This window comes from Nanorana parkeri, unplaced genomic scaffold (assembly GCF_000935625.1).
Source record: "Nanorana parkeri isolate BGI_ZX_2015 unplaced genomic scaffold, ASM93562v1 scaffold1453, whole genome shotgun sequence".
NCBI classification, from domain to species: Eukaryota; Metazoa; Chordata; class Amphibia; order Anura; family Dicroglossidae; genus Nanorana; species Nanorana parkeri.
Genome location: NW_017307721.1, coordinates 259,896 through 282,069, shown reverse-complemented (window position 1 = coordinate 282,069; position 22,174 = coordinate 259,896). Strand labels below are relative to the sequence as shown.

The 22,174-nt window shown below is 49.2% G+C and overlaps 1 protein-coding gene across 1 annotated transcript in view; it reads left to right on the top strand.

Moving 5' to 3' along the window:
- Nucleotides 1-22,174, top strand: part of KIF13B (kinesin family member 13B) — a 211,107-nt gene that overhangs the window by 86,586 nt on the left and 102,347 nt on the right. Inside the window, 8 exon segments of the mRNA XM_018570085.1 lie at nt 1,911-2,023; nt 3,368-3,479; nt 4,322-4,534; nt 6,127-6,237; nt 7,420-7,554; nt 11,817-11,947; nt 18,452-18,538; nt 20,128-20,315. Coding sequence (XP_018425587.1) covers nt 1,911-2,023; nt 3,368-3,479; nt 4,322-4,534; nt 6,127-6,237; nt 7,420-7,554; nt 11,817-11,947; nt 18,452-18,538; nt 20,128-20,315 — 1,090 coding nt within the window.

Below are 22,174 nucleotides of genomic sequence, written 5' to 3'. Positions count from 1 at the left end.
TGCCATTCCCTGCTGCTGAAGACGGTCAGAGACCGGGGAGATGTACGATGAGCCTGGTAGGAGTCACTTCTATTACCACTATACAAATCAATGTTCACCCTCCTATTTTGAGACTACTGGAGTCCAAGGGCCTCAGATCATGGGACCTAGTGGGCACCAGGTACCTAGTGGATAACTCTCCACCTGTGCTAGAAAGCTGCAATTTTTTGCTGTTTGTCTTGTTGGTATTTTTGGCCGCCCTCCTGGGTGTTGCTTGTGGACCTCCCACTGGTTTCCCGAATGTGCTTTGTTTACAAGCAGCGCCCCCGAGGACCGGCAGAAATGCCAACAAGACAACAACTGACGTGTTCTAGCCCAGATGGGGTTTCATACCTTAGGTCAGTGGTGGCGAACCTTGGCACTCCAGCTGTGCCAAAACTACAAATCCCAAGATGCATCTGCCTCTGGGAGTTATGTCTGTGGCTGTCAGAGCCTTGCAATGTCTCATGGGACTTGTAGTTCCAAAACAGCCGGAGTGCCGAGGTTCGCCACCACTGCCTTAGGTTGTGCGGCCCCTTTGGGGGTTCTTTTCTCTTGCATCCAGCGTCTTGCTCCTGTAGGCGGCAGTATTGAGCTCGGTGGTTGGATGAGCTGTGTCCCTCAGAGGAAATCATTTTACCGAGTACAAATAATTCTATATTTCATAATATTATAGATCTGTTATTCCGGCCCTCGCCTCATTCTCCTCCAGATCAATCTTTTTGGCAGCCCTCAGAAGTCTCAAATGACTTTATCAGAACGTTCGGCCCGATTGTTTTACTTCGGAGGTTCTGGGACTGTCTGCGAGACGCCTTCAAAACCAAGTCAGGGCTTTTCCCCATAGTTCTCCTCAGGGTAACGGGAGGACACAAACCAGCATCCTCCCGTTACCCTAAGCTCAGTATATAGGGAGCTACAGCTCGCGGTATACTGAGACGCCGGAGCGGATCCCGACATCGATGTCGAGATCCGCCCAGCTGCGTGAGTGACAGCTGGCTCCTCCTATCTAGAGGCAGAGCCAGGTGTCCCCGCCCCCCTCCGTTCCGCCAGTCAGCGCTGGAGGATCGGAGCGGGAAGGGGGGGAATCCAGCCCCTCCCCTGTCACGCGTCTCCGCCATGACAAGATCGAGAAGTGAGCGAACGGCGGTATGTGTTCGCTCACCTCCCGATCTACTGATCCGACCTGTGACAGGTCGGCTAGAACTATGAGGAGGAGTGAAAAGCACCCCCCTCATAGTTCTCCTTTAATAACGGGGGACAGAAATAGGACTTGCGACCTGCAATGTGATGGCACAATGAAACCTCCAACATGAAGCATTCAATATTACCCCAACCTGTCCGTCTGTCTCCCACCTTGACTGTCTTTAGGTGATCCCTTAAGACTCATCTCTTCCGGGAAGCCGATCCCACCTCAACCTAACCACTGAACCTTCACATTCTCAAACAATTCACCCCCGCACAGCTCCCTCCTCCCTCCTCCCCTTTCAGATGGTAAGCCCTCGGGGGCGGGGCCCTCCTTACCATCTTGTCTTGAATTGTATTGGGATTGTAATGTCTTCCTTATATTGTAAAGCGCTGCGCAAACTGTTGACGCTCTATAAATACTATGTAATAGTAATAATAATATTAACCTCCGATTGAGCAGTGGCACCGTAGACACGTTTAGTTGTTTTACATTTCATGTGATGACATTTATTACATCTCGTGTAACTTTCGGAAAAGCCAAGACCCATGTGTTCCTCTAAGTGTTTACCGGAAGCTGAAGTGCAGATAATGGCCGGTATTGATGCGTGTTCCCCTCCTGAGTTATACATAATTGATGACGGCGTGGTTCCAGTCATTTCTCTGATCCGGTAATTCACCTTCCATTGTCTTGTTGTTTTTGTTTCCAGACCTCAGGTGAGAAAGTCAGTAAGCTGAGTCTGGTGGATTTAGCTGGAAGCGAGAGAGCCACAAAGACGGGCGCCGCCGGGGAGCGTCTGAAAGAAGGGAGCAATATTAACAAGTGAGTGTGTGCGACCCTCCGGGCCTATTGTGTGTTGTACACCGAGCGGAAGACCAATTACATTAAGTGCTGTGCGGAAACGCTGATTGTATACTGCATACCGCGTGCTCGGTGTTTGTAGAGATCTCACCTCAACACTGCCCATTCACGGCATGCCACGTTTCACCCCAAGTGCCACCATCGCTGCCAACCCAGGAACAGCTCTTCTTATCGGCACTACAGCCAATTCGGAGATGGCTCTTCTGATTGGCAGTGATTTAGCAGGCGAAGTGATGTGTGGCTTGCCGATAAAGCCCTCCAGATACGTTTTTTTTTAACCTGTGTACACCAGCCCTGTACCCCGTTGCCTCCAGTGTGTTCCTCCATGCCTCCTCTGCTGACAGCGTTCCCTATACCTGTCCTCATTTGCCTCAGTGTCCCTGTGCCCAGTGTGGCACCCGTGTCTTCAAGTGCGCCCGTGTTTCCTGTGCACCCCTCTACACCCCTGTGTTTCCAAGTGTGCCCCTTGTGTCTCTAGCGCTCCCTCGTGTCTCTGGCGCTCCCTCGTGTCTCTGGCGCACCCTCGTGTCTCTGGCGCACCCTCGTGTCTCTGGCGCTCCCTCGTGTCTCTGGCGCTCCCTCGTGTCTCTGGCGCCCCTATGTGTATCCAGTGTGTCCATGTCTCCAGTGCACCCCTCTACACCCCTATGTTTCCAAGCCAACACCTGTGTCACCAAATGTGACTTTCTACACCCCTGTGACTTCAGTGTGCTCCCGTGTCTGCTAATGCACCCTTGTGTTTTCAATGCGCCCCTTTGTAACCCATGTTACAAGTGCACCCCCCACCCCCATGTGTCTCCAGTGCATCCCTCTATGCCCCTATATCTCCAGTGCCCCCCCCCTGTATCTACACCCCTGTGTTTCCAAGTGAGCCCCTGTGTCTCCAAGTCCACCCCTGTATCAACAAATGTGACTCTCTCCCCCCCCTCCCCCCTGTGTGTCCAGTGCACCCCTGTTTGCCCCATGTCTCCACTGTGCCCCCGTGTCTCCACTGTGCCCCCGTGTCTCCACTGTGCCCTTCTATGCCTCATATCTCCAGTGCCCCCCTCTTACACCTCTGTGTTTCCAAGTTTGCCCCTGTGTTTCCAAGTCCACCCCTGTGTCACCAAATCTAACTCTCTACACCCCTGTGCACTTCTGTGACACTTGCATATGCAGCTTCCTCGATGGTCCTGCAATCACTCTGACTGACCATCTCTTAGTAGATGCACCCCCCTCTCCATGACAACTGTGAAGGATGAAGATGTTTAGTGGAGGATGAAGGTATTTATCGGATTTTATATTGTGTGTTTTCTTTCCCAACAGATCGCTCACCACCCTGGGCCTGGTCATCTCTGCCTTGGCAGACCAAGGAGCTGGGAAGAATAAAAATAAGTTTGTTCCGTATCGGGACTCTGTGCTGACATGGCTGCTGAAAGTGAGTATGGTGTCGTGTTGTCATGCCCCAGTAATCGTTGTATCGTGCCCATGTCGGGGTACAGTGACCGCGCACATTCACACACAGTTTTTAAACTATTTCATGCCTTGATTTAACATTTTTTACTTGCAAACTATTTTATATTGTCATAGACACGTGGGGGGAGGGGGAGGGGGGAGATTTATCAAAACTGGAGTAGACGGAATATGGAGCAGTTGCCCATGGCAACCAATCAGCGTCTCTTTTCAATTTGCTCAGTTAGGGATTTGTAAATAAGAGATAGAAGATTTTCTCTGCTCCAGTTTTGATTCCCCCTATTGTGTGTACCCCTATTGGCTGTGTGTACACTGTGTGTCTGATGTATAAAGTCGTAAGGCATTCCCTCCACTAGGAGGAGCTGGGGAGCATAGGAAATTCCTATTCTTATCCCACCTCCTGTGAGCTCAGACTGTCATTGGCACGCTCCTTGTGGATGGCTCATCACACTTGCCTGGGCTCACAGGGCAATGATGCAGAGAATGGCGGCCAGGTGACTACGTGAGCTCGTTCTCTGCATCATTCGGGATCGCGCCACTGCCAAAGACCAATGGGAGAGGAAGAGGAGGACCATGCATGTCACATGACCAGACTGAAGAGGTATGTATATTGGTTTTTAGGGGGGTTGCGTTAACGTCCACCACTCCAGAAGCAGGGGAGGAGTGCTGATCATGTTGCCGGTTTGGTTGATGACGGACATAACTGGGCCTGATCGCTGTCACATGCATTTTGACATTGTGGTTTTGTGTTCTGATCTTTGCTCCAATGTATCCTTTAAACTTCCATTTCTGATTGTGTCATTTTAGGACAGTTTGGGCGGAAACAGCAAAACTGCGATGGTGGCCACAGTCAGCCCTGCTGCTGATAACTACGACGAGACACTTTCCACTCTACGGTACGCCGACAGGGCCAAGAACATAGTCAACCACGCCGTGGTGAACGAGGACCCCAACGCCCGAATCATTCGAGAGCTGCGGGAAGAGGTGGAGAAGCTGCGAGATCAACTGACGCAGGCTGAGGTGAGGCCTACTCAACCCTTCCATGACCAGGGAGTCAGTGATGTAAACTAGAGATGCACCGATACAGATACTAGTATCGATATTGATGCCGAGTATTTCGCCCCAAATGCTCTGATACCGGAACTTCCAGGCATAGAGGGGTGCGCTGGAGACATGGGGGTGCACTTGGAAACACAGGGGGGGTAGAGGGGTGCACTGGAGACATGGACACAGTAAAGATAGAGGGGTGCACTGGAGACACAGGGGCGCGCTGAAGTCATGGGGAAGTGCCCATAGAGAGGGAGGGGGGCAGGTAAACTCCAGCTGTGATGAAATTTCAATTCCCACCATGACTCCGCCCCTTGGTGTTTATACCTGTGGCTGACAAGGTCTTGCAATGCCTTATGGGACTTCTAGTTGCACCACAGCTGGAGTTTGCCCACCCCTCATCTAGAGGGACATTTGTTAGAACTGTCATTTGTGGTCTTCTGCTGGGAATTAATAAACTCGCGTATGGAAACTGACCAATTCTGCTTACTGATCTTTTTATAGAACGGTGGGATTTGTTAATATAATCCGGGCCAGGTACTTTTTGTTTTGTAAGTTCTTGGATTTGCTCAATTAATGAAAAAAGTAAATATTTTTTTTTTTCTCTTCCCCCCAACTCCATTTTTCGTTTTGGTGCTGGTTCTCATGTGTAGCACTGGGGCTCCCCCTGGTGGCTGAATTGTGTGTTACATAGAATAACAAATTCGGACACTTGCACCTTTTTTCTTTTTAATTTATTTATTACAGATATTTATGATATTTACACAGCGCTTTACATTGTGCACATTAACATCAGTCCCTGCCCTCAAAGAGCTTCCAATCTAAGGTCCCTATCTCACATGCGTACGAGGGCCGATTTTAGACAGGAGCCAAATAAAGGAGAACTATGGGGGTCGGGGCTTCTCCTCATAGTTCTCCTCGGTAACAGGAGGACACAAACTAGCGTCCTCCCGTCACCCTAAGCTCAGTATATAGGGAGCTACAGCTCGCGGTATACTGAGACGCCGCAGCCGGGACGGATCTCGACACTTCTTCTCCTAAACCAACAACACACTCTGATAATAGAATCTCCTTTAGAACTGCCGACAACAAGGGCCGACCTGACTGGTTATAAGCTGCATGTGTTGTGCTGGCCGGACCTCACAATATATAGATTTGATGCATCTAAAGCAGATTGTACAGAGATTGTCCTATCATCATGCATTGTGATAGATAGATATAGGATGGATATAGGATGGATGGATATAGGATAGATATAGGATGGATGGATATAGGATGGATATAGGATAGATATAGGATGGATGGATATAGGATGGATATAAGATAGTGACATCATCTACCGTTCAGGATCCTTGATGACATCTCTTCTACAGAGGGGCAGGTTTGAGGGTTTCTGAGCTTCACCAGCTAGCCATTTCATACCATGCCAGTCATAGGGAAATGTACACAGTGCTAATGGCTTGCCTTGGCCTGACTGGCTCCTGAACTCTAGGTTGTTGCATCAATTTTCGCCCGGCTTTATTACTTCATCATCTGTACCTTTTTTTTTTTTCCCCACCCGACAGTCAATGAAAGCACCTGAACTGAAAGAACGGTTACAGGAGTCGGAGATGCTCATCCAGGAAATGACAGTGACGTGGGAGGAGAAGCTGCGCAAGACGGAAGAAATCGCTCAGGTTGTAGCCCAGATTTTTATGTCCGATTTAGAAATATTAACCGGTTGTGGAGCCGGGACGTACCGCACACGCCCACTCAAAGTGCACAGGATGTATGTCGTACGCCCTGTCCTGCTGCTGTTATCACCACAGACCCAGCCGTACATTTGTCTGATCTGAGATAAGGAGATACAAAGTGATATTGCTACTTTTTGTAGTTACTCCGTTTCATTCATCTGCAGATCAAAAAGATACTTGATCTTTTGTTCTGCATATGATATCGTGTGGGGCCACTTCACACCAATTACAGTGCGTTCCAGAACGGTAGCTGCTGGAACATGCTTGCATGTTGTGGTCTGCGGATGTAGGTATGCTGATGTTATGGTCTGCGGATGTAGGCATGCTGATGTTGTGGTCTGCGGATGTAGGTATGCTGATGTTATGGTCTGCGGATGTAGGCATGCTGATGTTGTGGTCTGCGGATGTAGGTATGCTGATGTTATGGTCTGCGGATGTAGGCATGCTGATGTTGTGGTCTGCGGATGTAGGTATGCTGATGTTATGGTCTGCGGATGTAGGCATGCTGATGTTGTGGTCTGCGGATGTAGGTATGCTGATGTTATGGTCTGCGGATGTAGGCATGCTGATGTTGTGGTCTGCGGATGTAGGTATGCTGATGTTATGGTCTGCGGATGTAGGCATGCTGATGTTGTGGTCTGCGGATGTAGGTATGCTGATGTTATGGTCTGCGGATGTAGGCATGCTGATGTTGTGGTCTGCGGATGTAGGTATGCTGATGTTGTGGTCTGCGGATGTAGGTATGCTGATGATGTGGTCTGTGGATGTAGGTATGCTGATGTTATGGTCTGCGGATGTAGGTATGCTGATGTTGTGGTCTGCGGATGTAGGTATGCTGATGTTGTGGTCTGTGGATGTAGGTATGCTGATGTTATGGTGTGCGGATGTAGGTATGCTGATGTTATGGTCTGCGGATGTAGGTATGCTGATGTTATGGTCTGCGGATGTAGGTATGCTGATGTTATGGTGTGCGGATGTAGGTATGCTGATGTTGTGGTCTGCGGATGTAGGTTTGCTGATGTTCTGGTCTGCGGATGTAGGTATGCTGATGTTGTGGTCTGCGGATGTAGGTATGCTGATGTTGTGGTCTGCGGATGTAGGTATGCTGATGTTCTGGTCTTCTAGGAGCGTCAGAAGCAGCTGGAAAGTCTCGGCATATCACTCCAGTCCTCAGGGATCAAAGTCGGAGACAACAAGTGCTTCTTAGTCAATTTAAATGCGGACCCGGCCCTCAACGAGCTTCTGGTCTACTACCTTAAGGTGAGTCATTCTTGGAAATTGCGGAGATCTGGAAAGTTGAGGTGCTGATGAAATTTTTTAGTAGGTCTTCAGGCCCTAGAAATGAGAGATGTGGAGGTACAGTGCATATTAGGCATACAGGGAACACCCAGGTATTCTATAGACCGCTGAGCCACCTCCTGCGTAAGGTCCCCATATTCCCACCAACCACATCTGAAGACTTACAGTCATTTTTGTGTCACCCCCCTCTGAAAAGTATCAGTAGGGAGGAGGGGACCCGGCGGCATACCTTATCCCGCCGGGTGACTTTCTCCTCCTCTCTCTGCCGGCGTCCATCACCAAGATGGCCGCCGGCAAGTATCGCGTGGTGACGTCACGCAGGTGCGCAGTGACGTCTCGGTGGGGTGACACTCGGACACCGCTCCGGGTGTCCCCCAGCCTCGGGACGCCCCTGTCCGAGGCTCTAATGTGTGGGCAGGATGTTACTGATCTGTTGATTAACTCCACAGAATGTTGAGGGGCCTTGTCATTAGGGATGCAGCGATATCAGTATCGGTGCCGGTACTGGGCATTGGTGAAAATGCCCCGATGCCGGCCCTTTACATTTTTAAACAAAAGGTGGTTGCCATAAGGTCCCGCACTTGCTGGGGACCTCACGCCAGCCTTGTGGGAACCTTGTGACGCCTGTTTACACCACCGGTCCAGCCGCACATCTCTTCCTTCCCGCTTAGCTATGGTGAGACCCGGCATAGCACTGGGAAAGCCCACACAACCCTGGTGAGTAACAGAGTATGTAGCGTCATATTATTTTGCATTGCTGTATAATGTATTACTGGGATTTGTAGTCCTCTATAGCTGGTGGTGTAATACATTATACAGCAATGCAGAATAATAATACCATCAGGACTACAAATCCCAGTAATACATTATACAGCAATTCAGAATAATAATACCATCAGGACTACAAATCCCAGTAATACATTATACAGCAATGAAGAATGGCACCAGCTGTAGAGGACTACAAATCCCAGCAATGCGGAATAATACCATCTATCGAGGACTACAAAGCCCAGCAATACATTATACAGCAATTCAGAATGGCATCGGCTATAGAGGACTACATTTCCCAGCAATACATTGTACAGCGATGCAGAATACCACCAGCTATATAGGACTACAAGTCGCAGTAATACATTATACAGCAATGAAGAATGGCACCAGCTGTAGAGGACTACAAATCCCAGCAATGCGGAATAATACCATCTATAGAGGACTACAAACCCCAGCAATACATTATACAGCAATGCAGAATACTGACACCATCATCTATAGAGGACTACAAATTTCAGCAATGCATTATACAGCAATGCAGAATAATACCATCATCTATAGAGGACTACAAATCCCAGCAATACATTATACAGCAATGCAGAGTAGTGTTGCAGAGTAGTGTATGAAATTGCTACATACTCTGTGCTGCCGCGATGCTCAGGGGTGCCGGGCCTGATGTCTCAGGGGGAGGGTCTCAGTAGGGGGAGATGGGCGGGCCAGCAGGAGCGCTGTAAGCTGGCCCCTCGTGGTTCCCAAGAAGGCTTTCCCACGAGGTCCCCAGCAAGTGCCGGGACCTAAGGGAGCCGCTTCATTTTGTGCCGGTATGTAAAGCGCCAGTATCAGTTTTTTGGTATCTGAGCATTTTCATGAGTACGAGCAGGTGTATCGGCGCCGATACTGGTATCGGTATTGGTGCATCCCTTATCAATACCTTTAAAAAAAAAAGGTGCGTACACTTTAAATGATACAATGATTCCGCCATCACAGGCCGCGTCAGTATTTTTATTGCTAAAGTTGTTTTTCTGGATTCCTTTTGCGTATCTCATCATTTTGTTTTGCGTCCATAAAACTCCGCCCCGCCCCCCTTTTTTGTAGTTTTGTTGTTTCCTGTCCCTGACTCTGATTCAAGTAATCGGAAAGAAAGTTCACTTGAGGAAACCGGCCGGTCCCACAATGTTGCCGTCTCTCACCCATGTCCAGCGGCTGCAGAGACAGCAGAAAATGCTTTTTTTTCTTTCCTCCTGACCGGCATGGGTGGCGCACGCCAACTAACAGTGCAAGAGAGAGTTCTTCAAAGCAGACCTGGCCTAAAATGTTTCTGAAACTGAAATGCCGGGACCCTATGGAAGTCTTCTCATCGGTCCATGTGGATCATGGGGGTTCTAGGCCAAGTACATGGGAGCTTCTAGATTGAAGGGTATGCCCAAATGAACCCCCAAACGTTCCTCTCCCCCCTCCTAGATCACGTCTCATAATTTTTTTTTTGTTTTTCTGTTACCTTGTTACTGTACCAAGAAACAGTTTTTATTATTCAATGTGACCTCATCACCAGGCTTGTAAAATTCAGGGACAGCCGCTGGGAATGTATGCCCCCAGATTTACATCTCCTAAGAGCCCTTAGTGCAAAAAAGTGCGGACAGGCTTATGAGGATCAAGGCAGCAATGTTGTTTTACTGGGAAAGAAATCAATGTATGCATAGAGGGTATAGTGTATATACACTATAAGTATTGGCACACCCCTCCAAATCATCGGATTCGGGTGTTCCGTGACATTTTCCGGCTACTAAATATTCCGCGGTCACCTGTTACTGGGATTATAACAAAGTGGAAGAAACTGGGAACAACAGCAACTCAGCCAGGAAGTGGTCGGCCACGTCACATGACGGAGCGGGGTCAGCGCATGCTGAAGCACAGAAGTCGCCGACTGTCTGCAGAGTCAATAGCTACAGACCTCCAAACTCCATGTGGACTTCAGATTGGCACAACAACAGTGCGTAGAGAGCTTCATGGAATGGGTTTCCATGGCCGAGCAGCTGCATCCAAGCCGCACATCACCAAGTGCAATGCAAAGCGTGGGATGCCGCGGTGTAAAGCACGCCGCCACTGGACTCTAGAGAAGAGGAGGCGTGTTCTCTGGAGTGACCAATCACGCTTCTCTGTCTGGCAATCCGATGGGCGTGTCTGGGTTTGGTGGTTGCCAGGGGAACGGTACTTGCATGACTGCATTGTGCCAAGTGTAAAGTTTGGTGGAGGGGGGATTATGGTGTGGGGTTGTTTTTCAGGGGTTGGGCTTGGCCCCTTAGTTCCAGTGAAGGGAACTCTTAAGGCATCAGCATACCAAGACATTTTGGACAATTTCATGCTCCCAACTTTGTGGGAGGAGTTTGGGGATGGCCCCTTCCTGTTCCAACATGACTGCGCACCAGTGCACAAAGCAAGGTCCATAAAGACATGGATGAGCGAGTTTGGGGTGGAGGAACTTGACTGGCCTGCACAGAGTCCTGACCTCAACCCCATAGAACACCTTTGGGATGAATTAGAGGCGGAGACAGCGAGCCCGGCCTTCTCCTCCAACATCATTACCTGACCTCACAAATGGTCCAACTATCCCATAGACAAACTCCTAAACTTTGTGGATGAATTCCCAGAAGAGGCGGAGCTGTTAAAGCGGCAAAGGGCAGAGAAAACCCAATACTGAACCCTACAGACTAAGACTGGGAAGCCATTAAAGTTCATGTGCAGCCGGCGTCCCAATACTTATGGCAATATAGTGTGCGTATGGTGTAGGCAAAGTTCTGTAGATCAGCAGGCGGGGCTTACAATGCCGGTTGTAGATCGGTGGAGGCACTTTGTTGTTGGCCTAAACAGGAAGTTAGGAGATCACTGCATTTCAGACAGATCAAAAGTTTTTTAATTTTTTTGCACTTGCAATTCTTTTGATGGGATAAACAAAACAAATCTTAGATTATCCACAACAAACACCACTCAGATTCCCAAACCGGCTTACACTGTGATTGCATCCCAGATGCAGGTAAAGAAGTGCACCATCGCCTGTATCGGCTAAATCCAGGCAATGCAGCCTGAATGTGGCAGTTTTCATCTTTTTAATGCTGTAATTGACAGATACAGTTACAGTATAAAAAAATATATTTTTTGTGCCCTGTCAGCCTATATTTAAAAAGCAGAGCAGGATTTTTGTTAAGACGGTGCATCACATAAAAGCCTTACATGGCCTTAAATGCATATAATAATTCTCTAGACATCAAGTTGCCCGATCCCCCGGTAAATTATGTCCTGTGCATCTACTCATCTATGACCTCCGGTTTAAGACGGTTAAATCTGCTCCTGGTTTTGTTTTTTTCTTGTGTGTTTTGGAGGTCTTTTCAGGAAGGCTTCATAAATATTGTGATGCTTTTACAAACAAAACGTACTTTTTTTGTTCTTCCCTGCAGGATCACACGCTGGTCGGGTCCCACGACTCACAGGACATCCAGCTGTGTGGGATGGGGATCCTCCCCGAGCATTGCGTCATAGACATCACCCCGGAGGGCCAAGTTATGCTGACTTCAATGAAGAACACCAGGTAATCCATCCGTCATTATTATATTATTATTATTATTACAGGTATTTATATAGCGCCGACGATTTACGCAGCACTTTACATTGTTGCACATTCACATCAGTCCCTGCCCTCCCCATCTCACATACATACATAGAGGGCCAATTAACCTTCCAGCATATCTTTGGAGTATGGGAGGAGGACCTACGCAAGCACAGTGAGAACATGCAAACTCCTTGCAGATAGTGACCTGGCCGGGATTCGAACCAGGGACCCCCCAGTGCTGCAAGGCAGAAGCGCTAACCACTAGGTCACTGTGCTGCCCCGCATTCCCCATGACGTAACTCTTCTCTTTTTTCCTTTCAACGACGGTTAACGTTTCATCAAAACTTCAATTTATTTTGCCTATCGGCAATTACAGGGTTAATATTTCACCACCACAGCACACATTATTATCGCTGCGTTATCTGGAAAACCTGCATTTTCCACATAGTTCTGTCAGCGGCAGCATTGAACGTGGAAGTTCTTTTAGTTTGACCGGCTGCTTCTCTGCAGTTTCACCAGCAGGTGGCGCTCTACCTTTTCATATCATTGTTTTTTCTAAGCACTAGAGGGCTCTAAGGGGATAAACAGGACTTAGGTGGTTTGAAAAGACACTTGAGGACCCTCATGACCTGCCGGCAGCCCTGCCGATTTGCTGTCATTAGCTGTGCCATGCAGCTGCTAACAGGTGGAATGGTTTCCTTGCACCAGCAGGTAAGCGCGGGCTCTGTCATTGAATAGGATTTTTTAGCGGAAGATCGATGTGGTCTATTCATTTAGATGAACGGAGAGGCTGAGACGGGGCTGGCTTGGTGTATTCAAAGCCTGAAGTCGTCTTCACTCCGCTCAAGCCGCAGGGAGGTTGTTTGTTTACTATGACTCAATACTGAGCTGCTCTCCACTCTTGTTACTTGCTGTCATTGATTCCTTTATACATAGCAAACACTTTATTCAAGTTAACTCTTCCAGTTGTTTGGGTCTGCTCTGCCCTGGGTCTGAGCTTGGGGTCTGCCCTGGGTCTGAGCTTGGGGTCTTCTCTGCCCGCGGGTCTGAGCTGGGATCTTCTCTGCCCGGGGTTCTGAGCTGCGGTCTGCTCTGCCCGCGGTTCTGAGCTGGGGTCTGCTCTGCCCGGGGTTCTGAGCTGCGGTCTGCTCTGCCCGCGGTTCTGAGCTGGGGTCTGCTCTGCCCGGGGTTCTGAGCTGCGGTCTGCTCTGCCCGCGGTTCTGAGCTGGGGTCTGCTCTGCCCGGGGTTCTGAGCTGCGGTCTGCTCTGCCCGCGGTTCTGAGCTGGGGTCTGCTCTGCCCGGGGTTCTGAGCTGCGGTCTGCTCTGCCCGCGGTTCTGAGCTGGGGTCTGCTCTGCCCGGGGTTCTGAGCTGCGGTCTGCTCTGCCCGCGGTTCTGAGCTGGGGTCTGCTCTGCCCGGGGTTCTGAGCTGCGGTCTGCTCTGCCCGCGGTTCTGAGCTGGGGTCTGCTCTGCCCGGGGTTCTGAGCTGCGGTCTGCTCTGCCCGCGGTTCTGAGCTGGGGTCTGCTCTGCCCGGGGTTCTGAGCTGCGGTCTGCTCTGCCCGCGGTTCTGAGCTGGGGTCTGCTCTGCCCGGGGTTCTGAGCTGCGGTCTGCTCTGCCCGCGGTTCTGAGCTGGGGTCTGCTCTGCCCGGGGTTCTGAGCTGCGGTCTGCTCTGCCCGCGGTTCTGAGCTGGGGTCTGCTCTGCCCGGGGTTCTGAGCTGCGGTCTGCTCTGCCCGCGGTTCTGAGCTGGGGTCTGCTCTGCCCGGGGTTCTGAGCTGCGGTCTGCTCTGCCCGCGGTTCTGAGCTGGGGTCTGCTCTGCCCGGGGTTCTGAGCTGCGGTCTGCTCTGCCCGCGGTTCTGAGCTGGGGTCTGCTCTGCCCGGGGTTCTGAGCTGCGGTCTGCTCTGCCCGCGGTTCTGAGCTGGGGTCTGCTCTGCCCGGGGTTCTGAGCTGCGGTCTGCTCTGCCCGCGGTTCTGAGCTGGGGTCTGCTCTGCCCGGGGTTCTGAGCTGCGGTCTGCTCTGCCCGCGGTTCTGAGCTGGGGTCTGCTCTGCCCGGGGTTCTGAGCTGCGGTCTGCTCTGCCCGCGGTTCTGAGCTGGGGTCTGCTCTGCCCGGGGTTCTGAGCTGCGGTCTGCTCTGCCCGCGGTTCTGAGCTGGGGTCTGCTCTGCCCGGGGTTCTGAGCTGCGGTCTGCTCTGCCCGCGGTTCTGAGCTGGGGTCTGCTCTGCCCGGGGTTCTGAGCTGCGGTCTGCTCTGCCCGCGGTTCTGAGCTGGGGTCTGCTCTGCCCGGGGTTCTGAGCTGCGGTCTGCTCTGCCCGCGGTTCTGAGCTGGGGTCTGCTCTGCCCGGGGTTCTGAGCTGCGGTCTGCTCTGCCCGCGGTTCTGAGCTGGGGTCTGCTCTGCCCAGGGTTCTGAGCTGGGCATCTTCTCTGCCCGCGGTTCTGAGCTGGGGTCTGCTCTGCCCGGGGTTCTGAGCTGGGATCTTCTCTGCCCTATGTCTCAGCTTGGGGTCTGCTCTGCCCTGGGTCTGCGCGGCTCTCCTCCATGCTCTGCAATCGTGTCACTGAGACTGTTATTATGTATCTGTTGTACACAAGGAGCTCGTCTCTGTTACATAACGTGATGGTTTGTGATCTCTGGCGTCCATACATTCTCTACATGCCTGGCCATCGTTAAGTAGAAGGCGTGCGGCGCTGCAACAAGCCCGTTCCTGTCTTCTCACCTGATGCTCCTAATGTTACACAGTGCATTGTTTGCTTTCCTCATCTTATGTTTCTGTGGATTATCTATGATACACAATGTCTGTGGGATTACCGGTTGGAAGGCTTTGATCTATTCAGACAAACTGTAACAGTATTATAAAGTGTTACAGTCATTTCTATTATTATTATTATACAGGAGTTATAGAGCAACAAGAGTTTGTGCAGCGCTACAATATAGAGGGAGACGGTATACTACAATACAATACAAGACAAGATGTTTAAGAGGTTCCTGCTCTTGAGAGCTTAGTTCTTCTTTAACCAGTTCAGCTCTCCCCCCTGTGCCCCCCTCTGTGCACCAGAGCAAGTTATATATTTCCACTATGGGCCTGTTTATTCGGCATAAACTTTGTTATTACTTAAAGTGACACTAAACTCCGGAGTTAAATCGTAAAAATCCATCCGAATCCCCTAACTGAACAACAATGTATCTTATTTGTGTATCACTCGGCTGTAGATCCTCCAATCATCTCTGACACTGTCCTTCCTTTTGGAGGGGGGCTACGTCTGTTCCCCATGGTCCCTGTGTGTGTTGTAAAGTAGTCACCGCTCCAAGCTCACTCCCGGGGTGGACTACAATCTCAATACAAATGAGAAAACTAAACATGAGATTGTAGTCCATCCCGGGAGTGAGCTTGGAGCGATGACTACTTTACAACACACAGAGACCATGGGGAACAGACGTAGCCCCCCTCCAGAAGGAAGGACAGTGTCAGAGATGATTGGAGGATCTACAGCCGAGTGATGCACAAATAAGATACATTGTTGTTCAGAGTTAGGGGACTTTTAATCTCAGGACAAGGCTTTCTTTTGGTGATATTGCCATGCTAAAAATGACTTTATTTTCTATGCAAACCATAGACTATGTAACAAAACTCGATCGACAGACTTTTTTTTTTCCAACTCTCATTGGCGTTGGTTTAAAAAAAAAATCTATTTTTTGTACCAGAATCATAGTTTTAGAATTAGGATTCCGGTACAAATCATTGCAACGTTTCCAAATGAAATAAAAGGATTTTTTTTTTGTGTGCTTTTGTTTCAAGCAACACTGACATTTTTTTTGGAAATTAACTAAATTTAATTGTTAATCGTTAAAAAATTAGATATGAAAAAGTAAGCTTAAAAATTATAGTTATGTAGAAGGGGAAGAAGGAGTTAAATCAACGTTTATATACAATGTTACTTTGTATCTCTCTATCTCCCTCTGTTCAATGTGTATAAACAATGTTACTTCTATCTCCCTCTGTTCAATGTGTATAAACAATGTTACTTTGTATCTCTCTATCTCCCTCTGATCAATGTTTATAAACAATGTTACTTTTTATCTTTCATCTGCTCTCTGAATAATATTCATAAACTCTGTCAGATGGTGCATTTTTTTGACAGCAGCAACTTCTGCAGCTTCTGTATTTATGGAGCAACTTCTGGCTGTCATTTTGACAGTTGGGAATTGCTGGCAAGTGCATGGGGGGGAGGGGGAGGGGGCGAGAGGTTCAGCAGCGGATCTGCCAGTCAATTGGTGCAGCTTAAGTATTCCATTCGAATGTCCTCCAGAGACTGCTTAGCATTCTGTTTTAAACAGCCTCGGGGGGAATTTATTAAAACTGGAGCAGCTATGCATTGCAACCAATCAGCTTCTCTCTTCAGTTTGTTCGGTTAAGATTTGAAAATGAAAGGGAGAAGCTGATTGGTTGCCATGCATAACTGCTCCAGTGTTTCGGGATCAGTATCTTCATCTGCAATTTACATACAGAATTGAATGGCTCGACAGCCGTGATTTATCCCCAGATTACTCAGTCTGGAGTTTCAGTTAGACAAAGTCAGCTGCAAGACAGAATGCTGCTGCTGTTCTCTCACTTTTATCTAAGCCATAGTGCTCTGGGAATCATTTGCCATGTGATTTAAATGTATCTTAATAAATCAAAGAATGTGAAGCTCTAATGCTGACTTCCAGGGGTCTTGTTGGACTGCAGCAGAGAGGCAGCTGTTTCCATACACAGAGCAGTGGTCCTTGTTTGCAGCATGATGGCTGGGAACATGTTTGGCTCTTTTACTGCATCTGGAATCTTCTCACAGAATTTTACAGGAGAGTTAAATTGGGTTATCTTTGAATCATTTGGCCTACCTACATTTTTATTTTTTTTTCTTTTCTTTGGTACACCAATTTAATGGAACTCATTGGTGCTCTGTTTTTAGGCTAAAATATGCAGAGAAAATGTAAAAATAAATACGTTTTAAACATATTTATTTTTCAAATATTTCTAATAGTGCCTTTGTATCTCACAGTTCAGGGGCGTAACTAGAAATCACAAGGCCCGATAGCAAAATTTTGTATGGGGCCCTGTGATTTCTAGTTATGCCCTTGCAGATCCCACCTGATATCCCAAACAGCCCACCAGAGGGTGACCCTGCAGAGCCCACCATAGACTCTCTATGGTGGGCTCTGCAGGGTCTCAGAAAGGCTGCACACCTCTTACCTGTCAGCCCCGATCCGCTGTCTGCCTCCATGGTCGTTGGCAGGCCCCGCCTCCTCCATCGCCGTGCCCCACCTCCTCTTCCATTGTCCGGCCTGCCTCCTCCTCTTCCATTGTCCGGCCTGCCTCCTCCTCTTCCATTGTCGGGCCTGCCGCCTCCTCCGCTTCTGATGCCGGGCCAAGCCTTCCTCCTCCATAGCTGCTGGCTGTCACTGACTCAGCAGCGGCTTTGAGGAGGAACGCGCCACTGCACAGAACACTGACAGGTTGTCGGTGATCTAACAGCGGCGCGTTCCTCCTCACACCCACCAGTGACAGTCAGCAGCCTGAGATGCCATAGTGACCCAGTTGGCCCGCACGGCATCAGGACGATGTCCTGTCCGGGCCCCCCTGTGCCACGGGCCCCATAGCGGCCGCCTGGGTCGCTATGGTGATTGTTACGCCACTGTGACAGTTAAATAGCTGGCACTGCAGCCTTACGATGGCAGTGTTCACCTGCAGACTGAAGGTTTATTTTGTCAATGAAGCCTCAGCGTAGCTGTCATGGTGGTCACATGATCTGGAAGCACTTCGGTTCCTGATCGTCGGTGAAGGCCGGAATCGAGAACCAAACAAAGTGTTAGCTGCTGGCTGTCAAACTGGGCTTGCTGTTTTTTTTCTTGAAGACATTTCGCTGGTCATCTCACTAGCTTTCTCAATTCATAAAGACCTGTACAAAAATTATCTGGGAATAAATTTGGTGAATGTTGCTCCGGTCAACATAATCTGTTTATCATTGCCAGCGTGGGGTCAGAGACCTCATGGAGGTAAGACATTGATTGCATTTGCATGATTGGAGCTAGCAGCTGTTATTAAGCCGACCAGAGCAGCTTAATGACACTTACTAGCTCTGAATTGAGAAAGCTGGTCGGATGATCAGTGAAACATCTTCAAGAAAATATACAGACAGTCCAGTTGCCTCGATTTTATTCTTTACAGACTTGCCATGACCTGAATAAATGAGAACCTTCACCGACATGAATGTTATGCAGTAAGGGTTTAGCAATAGTGGTATATAGATAACATCTCACAGACCTTCTTACTTTTTGTTCCTACATTCTCTTCAGTTATAAGCTTTTGTGGACAGGGTTGTACGGTTTTGAAGTCTACGATGAGCGGCATTGTGTTGCTGTTGTATTTGGTGCTGTGTATGTGCTACTTTTGGTGTAGAGCTCTGACACATATTAAGTAATTTTTTTCTTTCTTGCTACAGGACTCTGGTCAATGGGTCGGCCATCACTAACTCCACACAGCTCCAACACGGCGACCGGATACTGTGGGGGAACAATCACTTTTTCAGGTATCGGTCCAGCTGTATCTTTACTCTTGCTAAAAGTTCATTCTGCTTATATGTTGCCTTGTCTGGTTCCTCCAGAGTATGAGGAATTATTCACACCAATCTCTGCCCCCGAATGTGCTCACACGCCCGATGTCACCGCCAGAGCCTCAACCACACTGGAACCAGTTTATCCAGATCGTATATACCATATCGGTGTGTTGTGGAGCCTTGGTTCTCAACTGGTGGGTCGCCAGTGGCGTCACAAAGGGGGTGTGGGGGGTGTGGCTCGCACCCGGATGACACCAAAATGAATGACAGTCATTTTGGTGTCACCCCTTCTAAAAAGTCGGGTATTCGGTCATGGACCGAGAGCCCGACAGTGTCATGAGAGAGAGAGGAGGGGACCCGGCGGCATACTTCATCCCGCTGGATGAACGTCCCCTCCTCTCTCTGCCGGCGTCAATCAAATGGCCGCGCATGCTCGATGACGTAATTGCGCACGAGCGTTGAGCCGTCACGCACAATGACGGCACGGCGGGTTGTCAACCGGTTTGGAGACCGGGTAATACCCGGCCTTGGGACGCCCCTGTGGGTCGCTGCAGGCTTTCCAATTTTCTAGGTGAGAGGCTCCTCAGCTTCCCCCTAGCGCAGCGCTGTTCATTCTCACGCCAAGCAGACATTCAAAATATACTGCCCGGCACCGAGTGACAGCTTGAGGTGGGATGTGGCTGCGAGAGAGCTCCATCCATACGTGCATTGCTTACAACTCCCTTGCATGTCCTGTAGAGGTGCCTGGACCGGAGTGACGTCACATTCTGGCTCCCGGCACCTCTTCAGGGCACGCAAGGGAGCTGTACAAGCAATACGCATATGGACGGAGCTCAGTCACAGCACAGCAGCCCACACTGGACCCCAGGCTGAGGATCCACTCCAGTTCTCGTAAGGTAGGGAGAATGTGTGAGATTGTGTCTGTATGTATATCAGTGTTTTTGAGGGGCCGTTCACACTAGTACAGTGTGTTAAACTGTACCAGGCAATTGCACCTACCATGCATTCTGGTGTGGGAGGTGCGTTGCCATTTATTTGAATGGTACCCCAAACGCACCTCCCGCCCACAGTTTGTACACCCGCACCGGAACGTGTGATACCCTAATGCCGTGCATTCCATTGCAGTGCGACTTGGGTTGTGACTTAATGACATAAAACACATGTGGGTGCTGAGGTTACTCAGGTTGAGTACCACTGTTTTTAGAGGTAACGGCAGCACCTGGGTGAAGCCCATGCAAATACTGTGAGTGAGAATGTACATACTCCATGCAAATAGATGACCTGGTTTGAACTCCAGTGCTGCAAAGCAAACATGCTATTGATATGAACTGAGCAAATGAAAAAGCTGATCACATGAAATGTTTCTCTGTACTGGAAACCAGTAAATCTTTTGATCGATGAATTCGTATCCATCATACAGGGAGGTTGATGTACACTTCTTCAGTTGGCTCATGTCATCTATTCCTGTCCATATCCAGTCTTGCTCTTGCTGTCTGTTGCTTTGTCCTGATGTTGTACATAGCGCCCTGTCCCTCTCTGATTTCTCTCCTGTCCATCTGAAGGATCAGTTTACCAAAGAAGAAGAAGTCCGATCGCGAGGACGAGGAGCGGGACACCAGCATGAGGAACAGCAGCAGCTTCGATCAGCTGGACGCAGATGGAGACAGTTCCAGCGAGGTGTCCAGCGAGGTCAACTTCAACTATGAGTACGCTCAGATGGAAGTGATGATGAAAGCGCTGGGAAATAACGGTACGTCACATGATTACGGGCTGCGGGCATTGGCGTGTAGAAATTATTATAAAGAATGTCCTGGTGACTATATACAGTAGCACTTTCCACAGTGCTTAGGACCATATCTGCCCTTTAAGCCATAAGAGCGTACACTCTAGTATCCCTAATACAACCATACAGATGCACTCTAAGGCTCTTTGTTGGAAGCCAATTAAAGGGGCAGTCCACCTAAAAGACATAGATCAGTTGTAGGCAGAGACTACAGTGACCCCCCCCCCCTCCCCCACCCCAGGCTTCCTGAATCTCTTGATGACTCCAGCGGTGGAATCGATATGCTGCAGTTCCTGAATGCAATTCCACCCATCTTGGAGATTGGTGTACTCCTGTCCTGTTTGGGTTATCCCCACTTCTCATAGCACATTTTCCATTATCTGATGTCGATTTACATCTTCATGATGGCAGAAGTTGTGCAGAGATGGGAGATCAAGATGGGATTCTGGGAGTCATGGGAGATGTCTCCATGGGAGTCTCTGAGAGTTGTAAGAAAACTTTTGTGAGGTTTCATTCTTCCGAGTATTAGAGATACTGAGATGTTTTGGGTGGGTTGACCCTTTAACCTCACGGGGTTTTTGGGTCATGGATGGGAACTGGAACATCTGTAGGGGAAGATGGAGTCTCTCCAGGAACCTTAGTTCTCCAGGACTTAGTTCTCAAGGTCTAAGTACAAGGTTGGCAAGCTTCCCTGCTCCACTAGGTCTCTGATTATTGGGTAAAAACCAGTGTCTGATATTATTACCCGATGCTTTCTCTTTTGCTCTTTTTAGTTCATATTGTTTTCTCTGTAGAGTGATTTAATGAATGTCTGTGCTGGGCTACCTTCTAGAGCTACGAATGTAATGTCAACCAGGTGCTGACATATTGGACAGGCTGATTAAACAAGCCATGTCTGCAGAAAGGATGAACGATAGTCCCCAGGTCCATGTGTTAAGCCCCCAAAGCCCATGTGGTCCTTTCTGTGCCGAACCCACTGTCATCATAGATCCCTCCAGTCCTCCCTCTCAGGCCTTCTTATAGAAAAGACCACATTGGCTATGGGTTGCATGGTCCCCCAGTTCACTTGACCTTTTCTGTGCTTCCTTGGTTCATATGGCCATCTTGGTTTTTTTTGGTCCCTTCCCTTGTTCATGTGATCTTTTCCATGACACTCTTAGCCCTTTCAGCCTTCTCTGTGCCTCCAGCTGCCTAGCTGGGTTTGTTTGTGTGCACCAATTTCTTTTTTCTTCAAGCCCACCTCGCCTTTTCTGTACCCCCGTGTGTTTTTTCTTTGTCTCCTAGCCCTAGTTCCTTTTTAACTCTCAGCCCACTTGCTCTTTATGGGCTTTCCTAGCTACTTGGCCATAACCCTCCCACCCCCATTTTCCTTGTACCACCTGGCCCCATTTCTGCTTCTCTTTTGACTCATGAGGCCTTTTCTTTTGCCCCGTCATCTCTGAGCCTTATGAAGGGGACCCTGCGTGGCCCCGAAAGCATTGGCATATGAGGGACAGCATCTTTCAATAAATGATCACTCAATTGCTGTAACTATCGTTTGGTGTGCTGGTGACATTCTTCAATTACCTTCATGTGGCGGCGCCATCCGCAGTAATTTCCAGCACCCGCTGGTATATGCACATGGGCATCATGGTAAGGTGTGCAGCAAGGATTCTTTTTCTTGCTTTTCTTTGCCTCCTTCCCTTCTTTTCCAATATGGACTTCCTAGGGCCCTTGGCCTCTATGGCTTTGCACGCCAGGGTCTCACTTACACTTTTCCTTGCATTGCCTCTAGCCCACTTCCATCTGAGCCCCCCCCCCCCTTGGTTCTCTATCCTCTAGGATAC